This window comes from Euleptes europaea, chromosome 14 (genome assembly GCF_029931775.1).
Source record: "Euleptes europaea isolate rEulEur1 chromosome 14, rEulEur1.hap1, whole genome shotgun sequence".
NCBI classification, from domain to species: Eukaryota; Metazoa; Chordata; class Lepidosauria; order Squamata; family Sphaerodactylidae; genus Euleptes; species Euleptes europaea.
This window is the reverse complement of record NC_079325.1, coordinates 33,234,879-33,254,213: the sequence shown is the minus strand read 5'-3', so window position 1 is coordinate 33,254,213 and position 19,335 is coordinate 33,234,879. Positions and strand designations below refer to the sequence as shown.

The 19,335-nt window shown below is 45.1% G+C and overlaps 1 protein-coding gene across 1 annotated transcript; it reads left to right on the top strand.

The window, feature by feature from the left end:
• The first annotated feature begins 9,909 nt into the window (after window positions 1-9,909).
• On the top strand, window positions 9,910-19,016 carry LOC130486801 (interleukin-36 receptor antagonist protein-like). Its single transcript, XM_056860098.1, has 5 exons — window positions 9,910-9,924; window positions 13,009-13,156; window positions 15,168-15,335; window positions 17,754-17,878; window positions 18,807-19,016. The coding sequence occupies exons 1-5, from the start codon at window positions 9,910-9,912 to the stop codon at window positions 19,014-19,016; spliced, it is 666 nt and encodes a 221-aa protein (XP_056716076.1).
• The last annotated feature ends 319 nt before the right edge of the window (window positions 19,017-19,335 follow it).

The following is a 19,335-nucleotide window of genomic DNA, read 5'->3' as shown; positions in this document are numbered from 1 at the left end:
CTGCTCTGGTTAGACCTCACCTAGAGTATTGTGTTCAGTTTTGGGCACCACAATTTAAGAAAGATGTAGATAAGCTGAACGTGTCCAGAGGAGGGCAACAAAGATGGTGAGGGGTCTGGAGACCAAGTCCTATGAGGAAAGGTTGAAGGAGCTGGGTATCTTTAGTCTGAAAAGGAGAACCTGAGAGGGGATATGATAACCATCTTCAAGTACTTGAAGGGCTGTCATATAGAGGATGGTGCCGAGTTGTTTTCTGTTGCCCAGAAGGTCCGACCAGAACCAATGGGTTAAAATTAAATCAGAAGAATTTCCATCTAGACATTAGGAAGAATTTTCTAACAGAGCGGTTCCTCAGTGGAACAGGCTTCCTTGGGAAGTGATGAGCTCTCCTTCTCTGGATGTTTTTAAGCAGGGGCTAGATGGACATCTGTCAGCAATGCTGATTCTATGAACTTGGGCAGTTCATGGGAGGGGGGGCATCTTGGCCATCTTCTGGGCACTGGGTGAGTGTGGGGGAGGTAGTTGTGAGTTTCCTGTATTGTTCAGGGGGTTGTACTAGATCACCCTGGTGGTCCCTTCCAACTCTGTGATTCTATGATTCTGTGTAACCACATGCACCACAGGGCATGCGCCACAGAGGCCAATCTTTTCTGCCCAGTCACAGCTGGCCAACCAGTCAAAGCTGGTAAAAGGCACTCCTAGCCACAGCTGCCACCTGCTTACTCAACAGTAGATGTGGGTCCATGGGCACCCCCAAACTACAGACCTGGCAAAATCCCTGTCAGGTCCATAGCTGCTTAGTGAGTCCTACTGTCCCCTTCCCCCACACATCTAGGTACTAGCTGGAGATCTCCTGCCATAACAACCAATCTCCAGATGATAGACATCAGTTCACCTGGTGAAAATGGCTGCTTTGGCAATTGGATTCTATGGCATTGAAGTCCCTCCCCCTTCCCAAACCCTGCCCTCCTTAGGCTCTGCCCCCAAAATCTCCTGCCGGTAGAGAAGAGGGACCTGGCAACCCTATCCATGTCCCATCAGCCAAAGGACAGAAAGCAAGATAATGAGGCATTGGTAGAACTGTCAGATCACAACGCTCCTTCGTATAATGAAATAATTCTGTTCAACGCATCTACAGTATTGACGAATGTGTTTTATTTGCTTTGGATATTAATTTGCAGATTTCTGACTAGGCATCCCTACAACATAGATGTATGCACATAAAAGCTGACTTTTCCATCTGCAAGCCAAGAGACTTCCTTTCCTTTTAATTCTCTATGCCTGGTCACAGCACAGTTGCTGATCCTCCCTCAGCTGTGCCAGATTTCCACAGACATATTCCAGGCAGTCTCCGTCAGTCCCGCTCACTCCCTTGGCATTCATCCTGAGCAGACTACGAAGCAGGAACTCCCATCATGTCCAGATCTATTACTCATGGCCACATCTTTAGGAAATTCCCATTCACAGAAACCAGTGTGGCATCTGCAGCAGTTAAAGCAGACGCACTGACCGCTTGCACGTCGTTTTTCTGGCATCACTTCCAAAAGGGGAAGCTCCGCGTCTCTCCGCAGCTGCCACTTAGGCCTCTCACCGCCAGCTCTTCTGGCATCACTTCCAAAAGGGGAAGCTCCGTGTCTCTCTGCAGCTGCCACTTAGGCCTCTCACCGCCAGCTCCTTCCGCCCCACATTTTCAGAATAGATAAGGCAAGACGGGTGCCACATGTTGCTGCTTTACCTGCTTCTGTGCAACGCTTGCAGGAATGCTAAACTAGTTCCTTCTCTGCACAAGAAGGAACAGAAACTGGTCTGGCCTGTGCTTCTAGTTTCCTTGTTGAATTAGATAGGAAATAATGGCCAGATCCCAGCAAGTGGTTTTTAATGACTGTACTGCAGGATAATCTGTGATCTTCTGGGCTGATGGAGCCTAAATTGCTTACAGTTTATTTGCCTTTTACGGTCTGTTCCATTCTGTTCCTCAAAAAGAATTTGAGGTCACGATCAGAGTGGCCATGGGTGATAAAATGGCTTACAATGGGCTCTTCTCGTATGTAAGCCCTGACCCTGGCTCTATGTTTGCCAATGCCAGGTCAGATTACACCAGGTCAAATTCTTTGTTTTATGGCAGTTTAAACCCAGAGCATATCAAGTGCAGGATGTTAATAGAATCCTGAACTGCCAAGAGAGATGCTTTATTTTTATTTTCAAAACTTTGGCCCCCAGCGGCCTCAATACAGACTTTGACCTGTCCTGTTTCTTATAGCTAGCCTGGCAGTTTAAGATTCATTGTTCAATCCCAGTTTCAGCTCACAGCTGAAAGTACTTCAATCCGCAGCTGTCTCACTCTTATCATTCTGAAGATTTTCTGGATAACCCACTGGTGCTTTCTATCAATTCTTTTACACTCTGCATTTTCAGATTTTTTGTAAGATTCTTCTATACCACTTCTTTACTATTAATTTCTCTGATGAGATGTCTATAACGTTGCTCTGTCATATTTTAGAATTGTTTGGAACTCTGTGAAATCCTCCCGGTGCGGTTTCTGCTACATTGAAGCAGTGGGTAAGCTAATTATGTCAGTTTCATGCTTTTTAAATTTACCTTGGATGTGGTGATGTATGTATTCTCTCCTCTCGGGTTTTGATTTCAGGATAGTCATGTTGCTTATTGTTATCGATTATAGATGCACACAGCACCCAAATGGGATTAATCTATTTGTGATGGTCTCCTTAAATATCGTTGGTTCAGCAAACTGATGAAGATATTCGAAACGCGTCTTTGCTACCCAACCTTGCAATTGCTACCCAACCTTGCAATTGACTTTGAACTTTTGCTTTTGACCTTCTTCGTGATCATATGTAATTTACCATTGTGGAATTTCCACCTTGCCTGTGTAAATATTACCTTGCCTGTGTAAATATTATTAGCCCTATTGGCTGCAATGAATGTTTAGCATATTTTTGCTCTCTCTTTTTTTCTTTTGGTTCTTAAGCCCTGAGAGGCATATTGTGTGAAATGAACACTTGTCTTCCAGGTTTGGTTATATAAATGAATATAATTTACTAGCAATAGCATTGCTTTTCTTCTTAATTTTCATTCTGCATTCACTGAGCCACGCGCTGCAGCCTCTCTCCAGTACCTGGAGGTTGGCAACCCTATGCCAAAGTCCTAGCTAAGGAAAAAGAACTGGTTCTGTGACCCCCCCTTCCATTACACCCCTACAGTATACTCCTACAGACTATTTGTTTGCCCAAACCAGCAAGGAACTCTTTCCAAAGGCAAAGTGGTGCCTTAAGTGCAGTCATTTCATGCAGACAAAAACTGTCTCCTGCAGGCAGCAGTGGCTTCTTCCTGCTTAGCTCTTCAGCAAACTTTAGCCATGGTAACACAGTGCTCTAATATGATAGAGATCGGCTAGTGTCTGTCCTTGGATCATATGCATTTGCATTTGATGATGTGACATTACATTGAGCTATGTTATATGTGCTACATTACTGATCACAGTTTCATGTTATATGCGGAGTTACGGTGATTGAAGAAACCTTCGAGTGAAATGGGCTATTAGCTGCATGCCTGTCTCGCCCGTCGCAATCTCTATTTGAGTTCCAGTGCTGTGTTGCAGTTTTTGTACTGAGACATTTGTATATATGCATACTGGATATTGGCATGTATACATTGTATGTTATGTCACAACAACTTGAAAGTTATGCAATGGTTGCATGTGACAGCAACCTTAAAAGGATTATTTGCAACAACGTGTTGGTTCAGAAAATTCACTATTGGTGGATTCTTTGATGTGTAATGATATATATGTATGGAAACATTGTGATACTTACCTTTGCTCAGCCCCAGTGCTACGCTTTTGCTAAGTACCTGGAGGCTGGCAACCCTACTCAGAGGCTATCTTAAAACAGCCTTCCCTGGTAAGGCAAAGGCTGTAGACTAAGTTTCTCTAGCTTTTAAAAGAAACAAATTCCTCTAACTAGCTCTGGACAGCCAGTTTGTTCCCTGCTCCCCATCAAATTCGTTGACTGATCCCTGGTCTGGAGCATTATGCTAATGGTGTGCATAAAAGAAAAAAGAGCCCTTTCCTACAGCACACAGGACAGTCAGGTAGGAAATGTCCTCCTCGATTTCTTCTTTGGCCAGATGGACTGTCCCTCTGCCTTTAGGCTTCTTTCTTAGAGTTGCCAACTCTGGGTTGGGAAGTACCTGGAGATTTTTGGGGCAGAGCCTAAGGAGGGGGGGTTGGGAAGAGGAGGGATTTCAATGCCATAGAGTCCAATTTCCAAGGCAGCCATTTTTCTCCAGGTGAACTGATCTCTGTTGGCTGGAGATCAGTTGTAATAGCAGGAGATCGCCAGCCACCACCTGGAGGTTGGCAACCTTATTCTGTCTGCTCCTTGTTATGACAACCACCACACTTGGATTTTGCAACCTCCCTTTCAAATGTTTTTTGTGTTTGCCTTTTCCACTGCTTTCTATCCTTTGTCCACGAGGTAAGAGAAAGCCACAGACAAAAACTAAAATAAACCAGGAATTTTGTGCCCTTACATTTGTCCCGTTTCAATTTTTTACTGCACCTTTACCATCTATTAACCAACTGCTGGGTTCCCCCAGTCTCTTATTCAGGAAGTTTAAAAGTTTTGTTCAAGTGTAAGTTGCCCTCACCCAGTTATTTGCATGTTGCACCATCGCTTTGGAGACAGTTGTAAGAAGCGCGACACGCCTTTTACATGCTTTTGGGAGAGCATAAAAAGCAGGTGAACCAAAAGAGCTGGCAGCTGGAGCGTGCAGGAAGAGGAGGCTGACCGCGTGGACAGGAGAATCCCAGGTAACGCCTTTTGCCCTCTGCTGCTGAAGGCACTGCAGGGACAGTGCCCTCTTTCTTGCTTTCAGGTTGAGTTTCTCTGGAGCTTTGTCAAGACTGGGGTAAAAGATAAACCCTGAGGAAACTTTGGCAGAGAAAAAGCTCTCCATCTCCCACAGGCAGATTGTTCCAGGTCTACTAAATCATACCATGCACTAATTAGACGTGACTTTCTCAACTCAGAGACTGGGGTGGTGAGGATGGATCAGTGGAACATTCAGAAGAGATGGTAAAGGAGAGACTCTTCTTGCCAAATTCCTGCAACAGGTTCCCTTACAAGAGGGGGAGGAGGCAACCCAGGGCACACAAAGCTGCTTTGCAACCCTGTGTGTGTGCAGGAATATGCACACACACTGCTTCACCAGGTTGATATCTGCACACAAAATATACGAGAGACTTATACTAACCAGTACTACAACAAAAACCCAATATACCAGTTGTTTGAATAATTGAGAATAAACTTTACAACATATTCACTTATCTGGTTGGGTTTTAAACTGTTTGTACTTTGTATTTGTATTGGTTCACATCATTGTATTTCTATATATGTGTGCAGATTTTAGAAAAGGTTTTAACTAACCACTGATGAAGGCCCAAGAGGCCGAAACACGTTTGGGTTTGTGGTTACAGATATCAACCTTACGTTTGGCCATTGTGCCATTGTAATGTTTTTAAAAAAATTTAAAATCTGTATAGCGCTTCTAATAAAATATATTTGTAATATTTCCACAGACTTACATAAATTTCCCTCTCACCCAACCCTGGGTACCCAGCTTTTGTTTTTAGGTTGAGTTTAATTCCCCTCTTTTTTCTTCCATTCGTGATACTAGGGTTGCCAGGTCCCTATTCACCACCGGCGGGAGGTTTTTGGGGTGGAGCCCGAGGAGGGTGGGGTTTGGGGAGGAGAGGGACTTCAATGCCATAGAGTCCAATTGTCAAAGCGGCCATTTTCTCCAGGTGAACTGATCTCTATCAGCTGGAGATCAGTTGTAATAGCAGGAGGAGATTTTCTGCCATTACCTGGAGGTTGGCAACTCTAGGTGATACGGAAATCTAGCAGTCTTGAATACTAATCAGAGCCAGCTGAGCATCATTGTAATCTCCCCAGGGCTGTCAAGGGGACTGGACAAAGAGGCACAGTTCTAGGGTGGGGGATTCTGGTCACGTTGGAGGGCCCATGGAAGTGGGCACCTCGTGAGATTTGCATTCATATGAGAGCACAGGGAATCTTTGCTGGAGAAGGGTTGCTGGTTGTTTTGGGCAGTCCTCAGCCTCCTGTGCATCTTCCATGGGAGAGTTCCGTAACTGCTAATGCAACAAGATTTGCATCAGATGCAAGAGTGAATAATTTGGCAGTCTCGCCTCATTGTCTACCATGCGATTGCATGGCCCTTCTGGGAAGTAAAGAATTAACATTCTGCTTTCTCAGTGTTTTGCCTGTGAGACTCCCTTTCCTTCTCACAGCACAGTCCAGCACACATTCCATTGCCTCATTCCTCATTCCATTGCCTCATTCCAATGGAAAATGATACATAACCTGACAAACTCCTCATTCTATTGCCTCATTTCAATGGAATGAGACGTTTGTCACATTATGTATCATTTTGGACAAATAAGATTGATGTGAAGTTCTGATGAAGATTTTTACGAAACGGGATCAGGAGCCGGCAACCAGTCTAGTACTGAAGAGATTGTTTATAGCTATTTTTCTACCGATACTGAAGAGATGATTTATAACTTTATTTATTAACTGATCTACTGGTGTTACATCATTGAAGAGATATCCACAACATATGGAAGAACAAGCTCAAGGATTGTATATGGACTCTTGATTCTATGTCAGTAGAATTATTGTGTATTGTTACTTTGGATATATTTCAGTCAGTATATATAGGTAGTTATAATGTTGGTACAGGAGAAAAAAGAAGAAGAGTTGGTTTTTATATGCTGACTTTCTCTACACTTAAGGGAGAATCAAACTGGCTTACAATCCCTTCCCCTCCTCACAACAGACAGCTTGTGAGGTAGATGAGGCTGAGAGAGTTCTAAGAGAGCTGTGACTAGCCCAAGGTCACCCAGCTGGCTTCACGTGGAGGAGTGGGGAAACCAATCCGGTTCACCAGATCAGCATCCGCTGGTCATGTGGAGGAGTGGGGAATCAAACCCGGTTCTCCAGATCAGAGTCCACCACTCCATCACTCTTAACTACTACACCATGCTGGCTCTATTAGTATTGTCCCTTAGCCACATGCTTTTCTATTTTGGGGTTTGGCCACTGGCTTTTCACAGGCAAAATCCTATAATATGAGAAATCATTTCACAGACGGAGTTGTTGTGGTTCATGAGAAAGGGGCTGTGTGAGGATGACTGGTGGCCAGTTAGGAAAACGGCAGGCACAGACTACTGCCATCCTGCTTATACCAAGTTTTTCTCATTCCAAGCCATGTCTTCTATCTCATATAAGTGTAAACTGCTGTCAGGCAGCAATTAGAAAGGTTGTTTCTGCATGGGGGAAATTTCCAGCTTTGGTCTCTGACATTTGTAGCGGTACTGCAGCCTCCACAGGGCTTCAGTTCCTCAGTTCTTCCTCCCTACACACCATCCCTCCTACTCTCCTCCAGTGGGCTTTTTGCCATTTTTCTTTTTCTTTTCTTTTTAATTGGTAGTTTGTATATCATGATAGTATTTTTTGTCTCAATTTTTTTATTTAAAACAAAACAAGAAAACAATACACACTCTACACTGTACAATACTGAACAAAACACCACTCATACAGTATTTCAAACCTTCTAAAATGTGCCACTAAACAAGCCACTCTCTAAAATAACAATTAGATTATTGAAAATATTTATATTAAAAGATCATACTATGAATAGCTCCGATGTTCCTTAGTTATAGTGTACTATACCACAAACTAATTTTGGTTACTCTGCTTATTATTCTAATCCTTAAAATCTAGTCAACAGAGTGTTAAGCTGCAGTACTGCAGTCAAAAGCTCTGCTCACGACCTGAGTTCAATCCCGACGGAAGTCGCTTTCAGGTAGCCAGCTCAAGGTTGACTCAGCCTTCCATCCTTCTGAGGTCGGTCAAATGAGTACCCAGCTTGCTGGGGGTAAAGGGAAGATGACTGGGGAAGGCACTGGCAAACCACCCAGTAAACAAAGTCTGCCTAGTAAACGTCGGGATGTGACGTCACCCCATGGGTCAGGAATGACCCAGTGCTTGCACAGGGGACCTTTACCTTTTAATGTAAACCATGTGCTTAACATACCTATAAAATCAATACTTATACATAAACTGAAAAGCCATTTAACATATACATTGTTGCATCGTTATTTCTTTCCTAAAATTCTGCAACCATTTAACCATACATGCTTTAACTTGTTCAGATTCAGTTTCATACTTGAGTAAAAGTTTATATATTTTGCCCAGGAGATATTACTTAGCAATATCTCAAAGTCAGAGCTTTCTCTTATCATGATAGTATTTTAACACTATAGTGTTATAGTTGCCACCGATAATAATTAAAAAAAAAGAATTATCAGCATCCCCTCCAAACTACAGTTCCCAGTATTCTTTGATAGGCAGCCTTGACAGACAGACTGGTATGGAACTAGGGTTCCAGGTTGGGAGAAACCTGTAGATTTTAGGGGTGGAGCCTGAGTAGGATAGGGTTTGGGGAGGGACCTCAATGTGGTATGATGCCATAGAGTCCACCTTCCAAATCGGCCATTTTCTCCAGGTAAACTGATCTCCATAGCCTGGAGATCAGTTGTCACAGCAGGAGATCTACAGCCGCCTCCTGGATTTTGGCAACCCTAACCTGGGGAGACTGGCTGGTTGAAAGAGACATGGCACTGGATGTGGTGCCAGATGTGGGCAGAGAGCTGTGGGAGGGTGAGGGGAGTACCCTTTTTCACAACCCATGTTTGCAATCTTAATTCCAACCCTACCCTCAGGACTGCCACAATGGGGTTCAGGCAGGTGTCTATATGCTGCCTGTGTGTTTCCCAAATTGGGTCAATAGCATCTGGGAGGAGTAGTTTGTTGGCAGGCAAATGGCAAGGGGAAAAGGCTAGAATCCCTTGCATTGCATCCAAATACCACACACTAGCAGCTCTTATTTACCAGTAAAAATATGAATGCATTGCCAGGGTGGTCAGCTCTTGCCAGCCAGCAGTTCTCTCTGTGACATATTTATTCTTTATGTTTTCTGGAACAAATCTTGTTAGGCTCTCTCACTAAGAACTGTTTCTTTCTCTCATCAACAGGCAGTTTGCAGACAACCCCTGAAGTTCACCATGCCCAGAAGTCAAGCCAAGGTCTGCTGCATTATTCTCCCTCCATGCTAGGAAACAGAGGGTAGGCCAGTGGAAAGCAGCCGCCTTTACTGAGTGCTGCAGGGCAAGGTGGGGCAGGGCAGGTGTAACTGCTTTCTGAGCAGCCAGTAAGGGCTTGCAGTATAAAAAGGATAATGTGAAACCTGTGTGTAGTCATAAGGAAGACGATCCTTTCTGCACTTTCTCAGCATGCAAAACAGTGAGGAATCCACACCCAGGTTTTCCTGCCCATTGGGAATGTGGGTGTCACATGAATTGGCTCCACGGGTTTACCTTGTAGCTCTTCAGCGAGTAAGGTGTAGTCAGAAGGCCCTTGAGGGTCAGAGAAGATTGGGAGTGTTGAGTTCTGGAACTGACTTATTCATCTGCTACCGATTTCAGAGGGATAGGATCGTTGGTTATGGCTTATTGAAAGTAAGGATGAGTCACGCACACACACAAAAGAGACAAAGTCGTTTGTCTTAGTAAAAACAATCTTTACTAGCTAAACTCAAGGGTAGGGTTCACTGGGAGTAAAACAAATAATCCTTTCTACATTGCTAAGTTTCCTAACCTTGCCAGAAGCTGGCAGGTACTAAACTTACACATGAGTAGGCATTCTTGGAAGACAAGATTGCCTCTCCATCCTTTCAGGTTGGTATCAAAACTCAGACTCTATACTGCTTTCTCTTTCAAACAAAGGATGTGGAAAGGCAGTAAACATGCAGATTGCTTGTGTACGTGACTAAAAAGCACGATTCCAATGGTTACTCTGCTGACCATTTGCTAATTAACACATTACACCATTTCCTTGAACTGGTCAGCATCTATACATTCAATATTAACCCTTGACTGTCTGACATGTAACAAAGCTCGCTACTTAATGCCCATCAGGGAGCCTCTAACTTAGGCTGGAGGAACCTGACACAGAACCTGGTTTTAAACTGTAGCAGTGCAGTTCCTCAACACCCTTTGTGTGAGGAAAATACTTCACACTTGAGTGAAGTATTTCTTCACACAATGCATAGTTAAATTGTGGAACTCCCTGCCCCAGGATGTGGTGATGACTGCCAACTTGGAAGACTTTAAGAGGGGAGTGGAAAAGACTTTGGGAGTGGAAAAGAGGAAAACCCAACAAGAGATGGATTGACTCTATAAAGGAAGCCACGACCCTCAATTTGCAAGATCTGAGCAAGGCTGTCAAAGATAGGACACTTTGGAGGACATTGATTCATAGGGTCACCATGAGTCGGAAACAACTTGACGGCACTTAACACACACAGTAAAAATGGGTACTAGTCATGATGCATACCTGTTCTCTTTCAGAGGCCCTATGAAATCTAAACATATTATGGCCCCGGCCCCTTATCTCTCACAACTTGAAACCCACCGAATTAGGAAAGCCTTCACTCTGGCAAGATGTGAGGCTATGCCCTCGGCATTACTGGAAGGTAAATACAAAAAACAACAACACACCATATCTTGAGAGACTCTGCCCATGTTCCATGGGAGAGGTGGAGACAATGAAGCATGTCTTTTTTCGATGCCCATATTATAGTGATCTGAGGGTTAAGTTTGTCCATCCTATAATAGAAAGTCCAGAGCAGGTATGGCTGGATAAATTCACAGAAAGTCCAGAGCAGGTATGGCTAGATAAATTATTAATTGGCGAAAACCCTACGATCTCAAAACAAGTGGCCAATTTTTGTGCTGGTGTGATAAAAGACCAGAGCAAGAAAAGGGCCGATGGAAAGGAAAAGGAAATTTAAGAAGTATAGAAACTCTGCTCCAAGTTTTATACTGCGAATAGTATTTTACCTGTTTTTTATTTGTCTTGTTACCAGTTTTTTAAATGTAAGGTTTGAGATTTTGGATTTGTCGCATAGCAATGCAATTTTATATTTACTGGTCTATGACTGCAATAAATTATATTATTATTATTATTACCTATTCTCTCCAGTATCAGAGGAGCATGCCTGTCATATTGGGTGCTCTGGAACACAGGCAGGGCAATGCTGCTGCAGTTGTCTTGTGGACTTCCTAGAGACACCTGGTTGGCCACTGTGTGAACAGACTGCTGGACTTGATGGACCTTGGACTGATCCAGCATGGCCTTTCTTATGTTCACCTTCTACCCACTAATGACTGAGCATTATTGTTATATGCAAAGCAACAAAGAATCTTCTATCACCTTAAACACCAAACACAAATTTTGACAAAAGCTACTGTATCACATCCATTGCATCTGCTTTTGCCACCCATTAAACAGAGGTTGCAGGTAGCCACACTGGTCCCTCCACCCAACAAAATCCAAAAACAAAAGCCATGTCATACCTTCCAGTAGGACCAATGAAAATATCACAAAACAATGTGCAAGCTTTTGAGCTCTCCAGAACTTTTAATCAGGTTGCATGTTTAAAAGGCCCTGACCTGGATGGCCCAGGCTAGCCTGATCTCGTCAGATCTCAGAAGCTAAGCAGGGTTGGCCCTGGTTAGTATCTGGATGGGAGACCACCAAGGAATACCAGGGTTGCTGTGCAGAGGAAGGCACTGGCAAACCACCTCTGTTAGTCTCTTGCCATGAAAACCCCAAAAAGGGGTCGCCATAAGTCAGCTGCAACTTCACGGCACTTTACACACACACATGTTTAAAAGGCCCCTAACCTGGATGGCCCAGGCTAGCCTGATCTTATCAGATCTCACAAGCTAAGCAGGGTTGGTCCTGGTTAGTACTTGGATGGGAGACCACCAAGGAAGTCCAGGGTCACTATGCAGAGGAAGGCAATGGCAAACCACCTCTGTTGGTCTCTTGCCTTGAAAACCCCATAAGAGGTTGCCATAAGGTGGCTGCAACACTCACACATGTAAAAGAGGGAAAAGGGAGGAGATGTTTCAGGCCGTGGTCTTAAGATAGGGTTGCCATCTCTGGGTTGGGAAATTCTGGAGATTTGGGGGGTGGAGCCTGAGAAAGGTGGGGTTTGGGGAGGGGAAGAACCTCAGCAAGGTATGATGCCATAGAGTCCACCCTCCAAAGCAGCCATTTTCTCCAGGGGAACTGATCTCTGTTGTCTGAAGATCCCTTGTAATAGGGGGAGATCTCCAGGTGCCACCTGGAGGTTGGCAACCCTATCTTAAAACAATTTCTTGCTTCACAGAACACCTTTGGCCTTCTGAAGAGGCATGACACTGGTGCCCTCTGACCTCTGCATACCTACTCAGTATTCCACACAGGGTGGTGACAAACAGGGGTGGTCTTAGTTGTTCTGGGGCCCTGGGCAAAAGACCAGGATGGCACCACAGAATCCCGCCACCCCCTCTGTGGCCCCCTGCCAGCTCCCCCTGCTGGGACCAAGCAAGAGGTTCTCCTCACCCCCATGTGAAGTGGGTGGGCGCCATCACTGGTGCCCAAGCCCTAGACAGGAAGGGTGCAAGTTGCAGAAGTGGGAGCCTGCTCTTTTTCTTCTTTCCCCCTGTGCTTTGGGTGGGGGCTGTGGGTGATCAGGAGCCCCAGCATGCCTGGGGCAGCTGCCTAGTTGCCCATTGGCTAAAGCCACCCCTGAAGGTCATGGCCTGAAACATCTTTTTTAAAACATACAACCTGATGAAGAGTTTGGGAGAACAAAAAAGGTTGCATGCTGCCGTGTGTCATTTAGGTTGGCCCTAGTAAAAAGTGTCATGGCTTTTGTTTTAGATCCTATTTAGCAGTTGATTATAGTGTGATTCTGGATAAACTATGGTGCTGTAAGGGAAGGGGATTTCTGGGTCTGAAGAGCAAGATACGCATCCATGCAGGGACACCAATTCTCTTCTCACAATTACAGAACGCCACTCATAATCCACACCTCAAGCAACATCTGTTCTTCACTTCAGAAGAAATGGCTTTAGAACCAAAGCCAATGGTGCCAGCTGCCAGAGGAACTGTGGTGGACCAAGATATGGTGGATTGGTTTGCACAGTTATTTGATTCAGGTATTGGCCCTGCATTGTTTGGTGTGCACTCAAGGGCAAAAGAAGGAAGTGCAGTACTTAACAGGGCATTAGAAGGAATAAGAGGGAACTGATCCTTCTAACCACAGAGGGTTGGACACAAAGCAATTGGGATAAATTACTGCATGGATACTGCATACTGGATGGGGGTACACTTATTAGTAACAGTGTGTGTGAACAAGATCTTGGGGTACAGGTGGACTGTAAGCTAAATATGAGCAGTCAGTGTGAAGCAGTGGCCAAAAAAAAAAAAAAAAAAAAGGCTAATGCCATCTTCGGGTGTATTAACAGAGGCGTAACATCCTAACTGCGAGATGTCATAGTCCCGCTATACACCACATTCGTCAGGCAGCACCTGGAGTACCATGTGCAGTTCTAGAGGCCTCACTTCAAAAAAAAGATGTGGACAGAATGGAGCGGGTACAGAGGAGAGTGACGAGGATGATCAGGGGCCTTGAGGCCAAACCCTACGAGAAACGGCTGAGAGACTTGGGAACGTCCAGTCTGGAAAAGAGGAAGTTGAGGGGGGACATGATTGACAGCCTTTGAAATCCTTAAACACTTAGAGGAGGACAGCCTTTGAAATACTTAAACACTTAGAGGAGGACAGGGAGCTGTTCCTGTTGGCATCAGGGGACAGGACTCTCAATAATGAGTATAAATTATGAACGGAAAGTACCAGCTGGATATTAGGAAGATTTTTTTTTTTACAGTAAGAGTAGTGGAATCTGCTGTCTAGGCTGGTGGTGAGCCCCTCCCCCTGGCAGTCTTCAAGCAGCGGTTGGATGGACATATGTCAAGGATGCTTTAGGCTGATCCTGCATTAAGCAGGGGGTTGGACTAGATGGCCTAGAATGGCCCCTTCCAACTCTACGATTCCATGAGTCTACTATGACATTAGTGAGGTAGGTAGGAATTCAAGAATGATTTTCCTAATCATCTAGGAATTTCTAATCATTTAGTAGTGCGCAAATATTTCAGAGATGTAAAGCTCTTTGGCCTTTAACCTTCATTAGGACAAGCTAACACATTACAAAGGAGTAAGCAAGTGTTTTTGCATTCATTAGAATTTGTTAAGGCTAGAGGAGAGGAGGTAAGATTCAGGTTGCATTAGAATAGACAGTGTATGAAAAAAATCTCAGGCTGCTCCAGAAGCTACTGATGCAAAGATGTAATGGCAGCCCTTCCTTTGGAAGTATAAAAACCAGCAGTATTTTGGATCTCTCTCCAGCATTAATCAGAACACAGAAGAGAGAAGTACAGAAAAACTGCAGTCTTACGACTGCAAAAGGGAAGAGTAAATGTTGGGATGGGGCACTAGATGAAGGCAAAAGAACACAACTGAATTGTGCTTCCTAATAGTGGGAAGGTGTTTCTCCCATAAGCAAAATCCCACCATAAGATGGCAGAAAGCCTTCTTCCTTCCATTGTAAGAGCCCCCTCCTAGATGACTGAATTCAGTACAGTATTCTCCCAAGTAGACCAAAATTGTGGACTATGGACTATGTTAGGTCATAGTCAAATCAAAATAGTAGCAGTGGGGGATACCTGCATTAGAACCAACTAAAACAACACAAAATAGTGAGCAAGTTTTCTAGTTCTCCAGGGCACTTTTTCAGACTGGATGCTAAGCTAAAAAGGGAGGGCAGGGATGGTAGAAAAAAAGGTATTGGGTTTGGGCATGATGAAAAGCCCAAGCCTGAAGACGATGATACTCTTAAGATGCAGCTGAGGAGGTGAGACAAAACCTCAGGTAGCACAACTGTAGCTATACCTTTGCAGTTGCCTTTGTATTTTTCCCTGTGGACAAAAATGGCTACCAGAAATTTCTACCTCCTTGGCAATTTTCAAGCAAAAGGCATCTTCTGAAGCTTATTTATGGCCGGTGATTGAAGTAGATGCTACTGAGGCTCACTGCTGATGAGAGATTTCATGATTGCCATGTCCTATGTGGTTACCAAGTTCTCTGGGTTTTCTTTTCCATGAATTCCAGCATCGATGAAACCGATTTTTCCGTCTTCAGGAGCACTTCCAGAGGATGTCCCTGCAGGTATAGAACCACGTAGTTATAGCCTCCGAGATATTGACCAGAAGGGCCTTTACCTACAGGACAAGAACCTGGTAGCAGCCCCCCTGCAAGGCGACAACTCTGCTCAAGAAGGTTAGTTGCCTTAATACTTCTTTGATTGTGTGACAGGGTCTCTTCTGCTTTGCTTCTGCCTTGCCTTCAGCAGACCCAGAGTCTGGGTACGCAAGACAGTCTCACATTATCACCTCCTAACTCACAAGCTTCCTAATTTCCCAAGCACTGAGAAGCTTCAGCAGGGAAACACAACCAGATTTGGTTTCCTCTGGATGAAAGAGTGCTGGAGAAGTAGGGTGTTTTGTAACCGCTGCTTTATTTACAATTATACAAGTAGAGCTGGTGGAAGCCAAGAGTAGCAAGTTATTATCAGGTCTCCAGAGATGCTTCCCTTTTGGCCAATGCTTGGTTTTCATTGTTTCTTCCAAAACTGCTTGATGCTGTTTCTCAGGGCCAAAATATGTATGACATGAGTCAGGTCACGGATGCCAGACCAGACTCTCAGGTCAGTTATGCATGGGTACTTTCACTCACGTTCACCCCTGGTCTGTCTTGGTTGTTTCTTGGAGTTATGCATGAACTTTCCATCCATTAGAGATGAACTCGCGGCTAGCCCTCACAAATCCCGGGACTTCCTGTTTCTCTATTAACCCGATTCTTCGATCTCTTCTGAGATCGGCCCAGGTGAAATCCCCATGCATAAGGCAAAGAGTGGGACACAGATACGGGTTTCAGGCTTTCCTCCTATGCCATTTTTCACAGTGGAAAAGGCCACTGGGTGGGGGCTGTTTGCCCCTTCTTCAAGCTCCACCATGCCCACCCAGAACAAAATAGCACAGGAGGCAAGATTGAAGCCCCTCCTTCCCTCTTGGAACGTTTTAGACAATGGGAGCAATGGAGAGGTATGACTGAAAGCTGGGCCAGGCACCCGTGGCCTGAATCATGTCACACGTAATGCATATTTTGGCCCTCAGACAAAGATACATCAGCCTCCAGTTGGTTGGGGCATGTTCTGCAAGACCTAATGGGTAAATAATTCAAATGCAGTTTTCCCACTTATGAGGAAACCATCTTTTCACCTTTAGCTTTCAGCTAGAGCTGAAACACATCCAGGGTGTCCAGTTCCAACACTAAACTTTTTTTTTTAATCACATCCAGTTCAATATATGATTGCCTTCTGGAGATCCCCTTGCTTGCCCTTCACCTTTATGGTTGACTGTACAGTGGGCCTAAGTTAGGGTTGCCAACCTCCAGGTACTAGCTGGAGATCTCCTGCCATTACAACTGATCTCCAGCCGATAGAGATCACCTGGAGAAAATGGCCGCTTTGGCAATTGGACTCCATTGCATTGAAGTCCCTCCCCTCATAAGAACAGCCCTGCTGGATCAGACCAAGGCCCATTAAGTCCAGCAGTCTGCTCACACAGTGGCCAACCAGGTGCTTCTAGGAAGCCCCCAAGCAAGACGACTGCAGCAGCTCCATCTGCCTGTGTTCCACAGCACCCAAGATAATAGGCATGCTCCTCTGATCCTGGAGAGAATAGGTATGCATCATGACCAGTATCCATTTTAACTAGTAGCCATGGATAGCCCTCTCCTCCATGAACATTTCCACTCCCCTCTTAAAGCCTTCCAAGTTGGCAGCCATCACCACATCCTGGGGCAGGGAGTTCCACAATTTAACTATGCGTTGTGTGAAAAAATACTTCCTTTTATCTGTTTTGAATCTCTCGCCCTCCAGCTTCAGCAGTTGACCCCGTGTTCTAGTATTATGGGAGAGGGAGAAAAGCTTCTCCATGTCCACTCTTTCCAAACCATGCATAATTTTATAGACCTCTATCATGTCTCCCCTCAGCCGCCTTCTTTCCAAGCTAAACAACCCTAAGCGTTTTAACCTCCCCAAACCCCACTCTCCTCAGGCTCCTCCCCAAAAACCTCCCGCCGGTGGTGAAGAGAGACCTGGCAACCCTAGCCTAACTATCAATTATGTTGTTTATAGAACTGTCTAGGTCTTGTCTAGCAGTCATGTACTGGGAGTTCCCTGTTGAAACATAGGGGCATGGGGCCCCAATTAAGACTGGTACCATGGCACATAGGGAAAGTGGGTTTAAGCCTTCCCCAGTCCATATTGTTTTTTCGACCCGAAAGGATCCTAGGGAGCTGATATCTCCTTGCCGGACAAACTTCAGTGTAGTTATTGAAGGGCTACATGCAAGTTTTGTCAACAGGGTAAAATGGCAGCTCTCCGGGCCATTTCATGATGGGTAAATGGGATGAAGGAGGGGAGGGAGGCTTTCTCCCAATCTGCTGCTGATTGTATTTTCCAGTCAACAAAAAATGTACGGAAAATGCACAACTGAAGCACTTCCCTGGGAGAAGAAACCTGAATGGCTGAGGATTTTCTACTGTAAAAAAAAGAGGACCATATGCGCTTGACTCGGGAATGCAATATATAACGATATAAACATTTCCTTTTCCTTTTGTTTTTTTCTGCAGCGATTCTCAGTGTGCTTCCCAATAGGTCCCTGGATCGTCAAAGGAGCCCTCTGATCCTGGGGGTCAAAGGGGGCAGCCAGGGCATCTCATGTGGCAAAGAGAATGAGCCCAAATTGCAACTGGAGGTGAGCTTGGGGGACCATTCGCTCTCAATCTCCTGGGGCCTTCTCCCCACAGCCAGTAAGCCAAGAGCAAGATCATAGTCCACTGTGAGAGCTGATCAAATTAACTGTCCAAGTTGAAAGCCCCTCATGCTGATAAGTTTGGAGCCATCTCTTCCATAGAGCCTTTAACTTTGTTGAACCTGTGGGGATTTTTAGAATTTCGAGAACAGGTAGTGGGTGCTACAACAAAAGGATTGCCAAGGGGATGTGAGGATGATCACCAAATGACTGCCACAGGGACTGATAGAGTCCCAAAACTGAGGCAGCTGTTTCCAAATGGGTGCTGCCTGCAGAAACAAAGATGGTGCCGCTTGAGCCCTTCTGAAGCACTTCCTACACCAGTAAAAAGTGAAGGAAAGCCAGGAATGGGGGGGGAGAGCTTTTTTTTGGGGGGGGGAGATACTATGGGACAGAACCAAGCAGATGCCATCCCAGGAAATGTATCAACATCTGCCACATTAGGAATCACTACTCTAGCCTGAAGCTTCACATCAGCCTAGCCCAGCTCAAGTCCAAACAAGACGTGAAGGTGTCTTTGAGTCTGCCACTGTGATGCCATTGCCATTTTAAAGTGATTTAAAAATGCTGCAAGAGCCTGGGAAGGGGCAGCCATTGTGGCCCTTGATAAGAGGGGGGGGGATGGACAAGAGCGCCTCAGCCCACCAAGCTGAAAACCCTTCTGGTATTTTTAAATCACTTTAAAATGGCGGTGGTGTCCCCATGCTGGACACGAGGATGCTATCACGTCTCTTTTGGCTCTCCCATGCCATCTAGCACAGATCAGCCCTGTCTTTCAGATGTGCCCCCATCCTACTCAGGACAGTCTCTGATTTGCAAGTGGTCATGTCTCTCTCTCTCTCTCTCTCTCTCTTACTTTGTTTTCTTCCAGGATGCAAACCTCATTCATCTTTTTACAAATGATGAGGAGGCAAAACGGTTCACCTTCTTCAAGAATTATAATGGCAGCACCCATCAGTTTGAATCAGTCACCCACCCTGGGTGGTACCTGTGCTCCCCAGTGGAGGCCCACAGCCCCCTCACGCTCACCAACCGCCCTGGAGAAGCCACCATCACTGACTTTTATTTCCAGCTTAAATAGCCCAGGGAACTGGGACTGGCTGAGGGGTACATGACAGCCAAGCTAAGCACCAAAGGAGTGAAGAATTCCATCCCACAAATCTGGAAAGGGTCAAGAATTCCCATGGGATCAGGAATTCCATCCCAAACTATCTGATTACTGTCCTAGAGCTGTCTCTTGTAGATTGTCCTTAGCTGTATTTTTAACATAGAGGGAGGGAGATGAGGAAAGCATGGCTTCAGAGCAATGAATGCTGAGACAGTTGCAAGAGACACCCCTGTGTTCATAGGTGTAGGGAGGAATTAACTGGGAGGTTGAATTGTTCAGCATGAGGACTACC

Coding starts and splice junctions, on each gene's coding strand:
- LOC130486801 (XM_056860098.1), top strand. Junction 13,157..15,167: donor TGCACAGTTATTTGATTCAG/GTATTGGCCCTG, acceptor CATGAATTCCAG/CATCGATGAAACCGATTTTT. Junction 15,336..17,753: donor CGACAACTCTGCTCAAGAAG/GTTAGTTGCCTT, acceptor TTTTTTCTGCAG/CGATTCTCAGTGTGCTTCCC.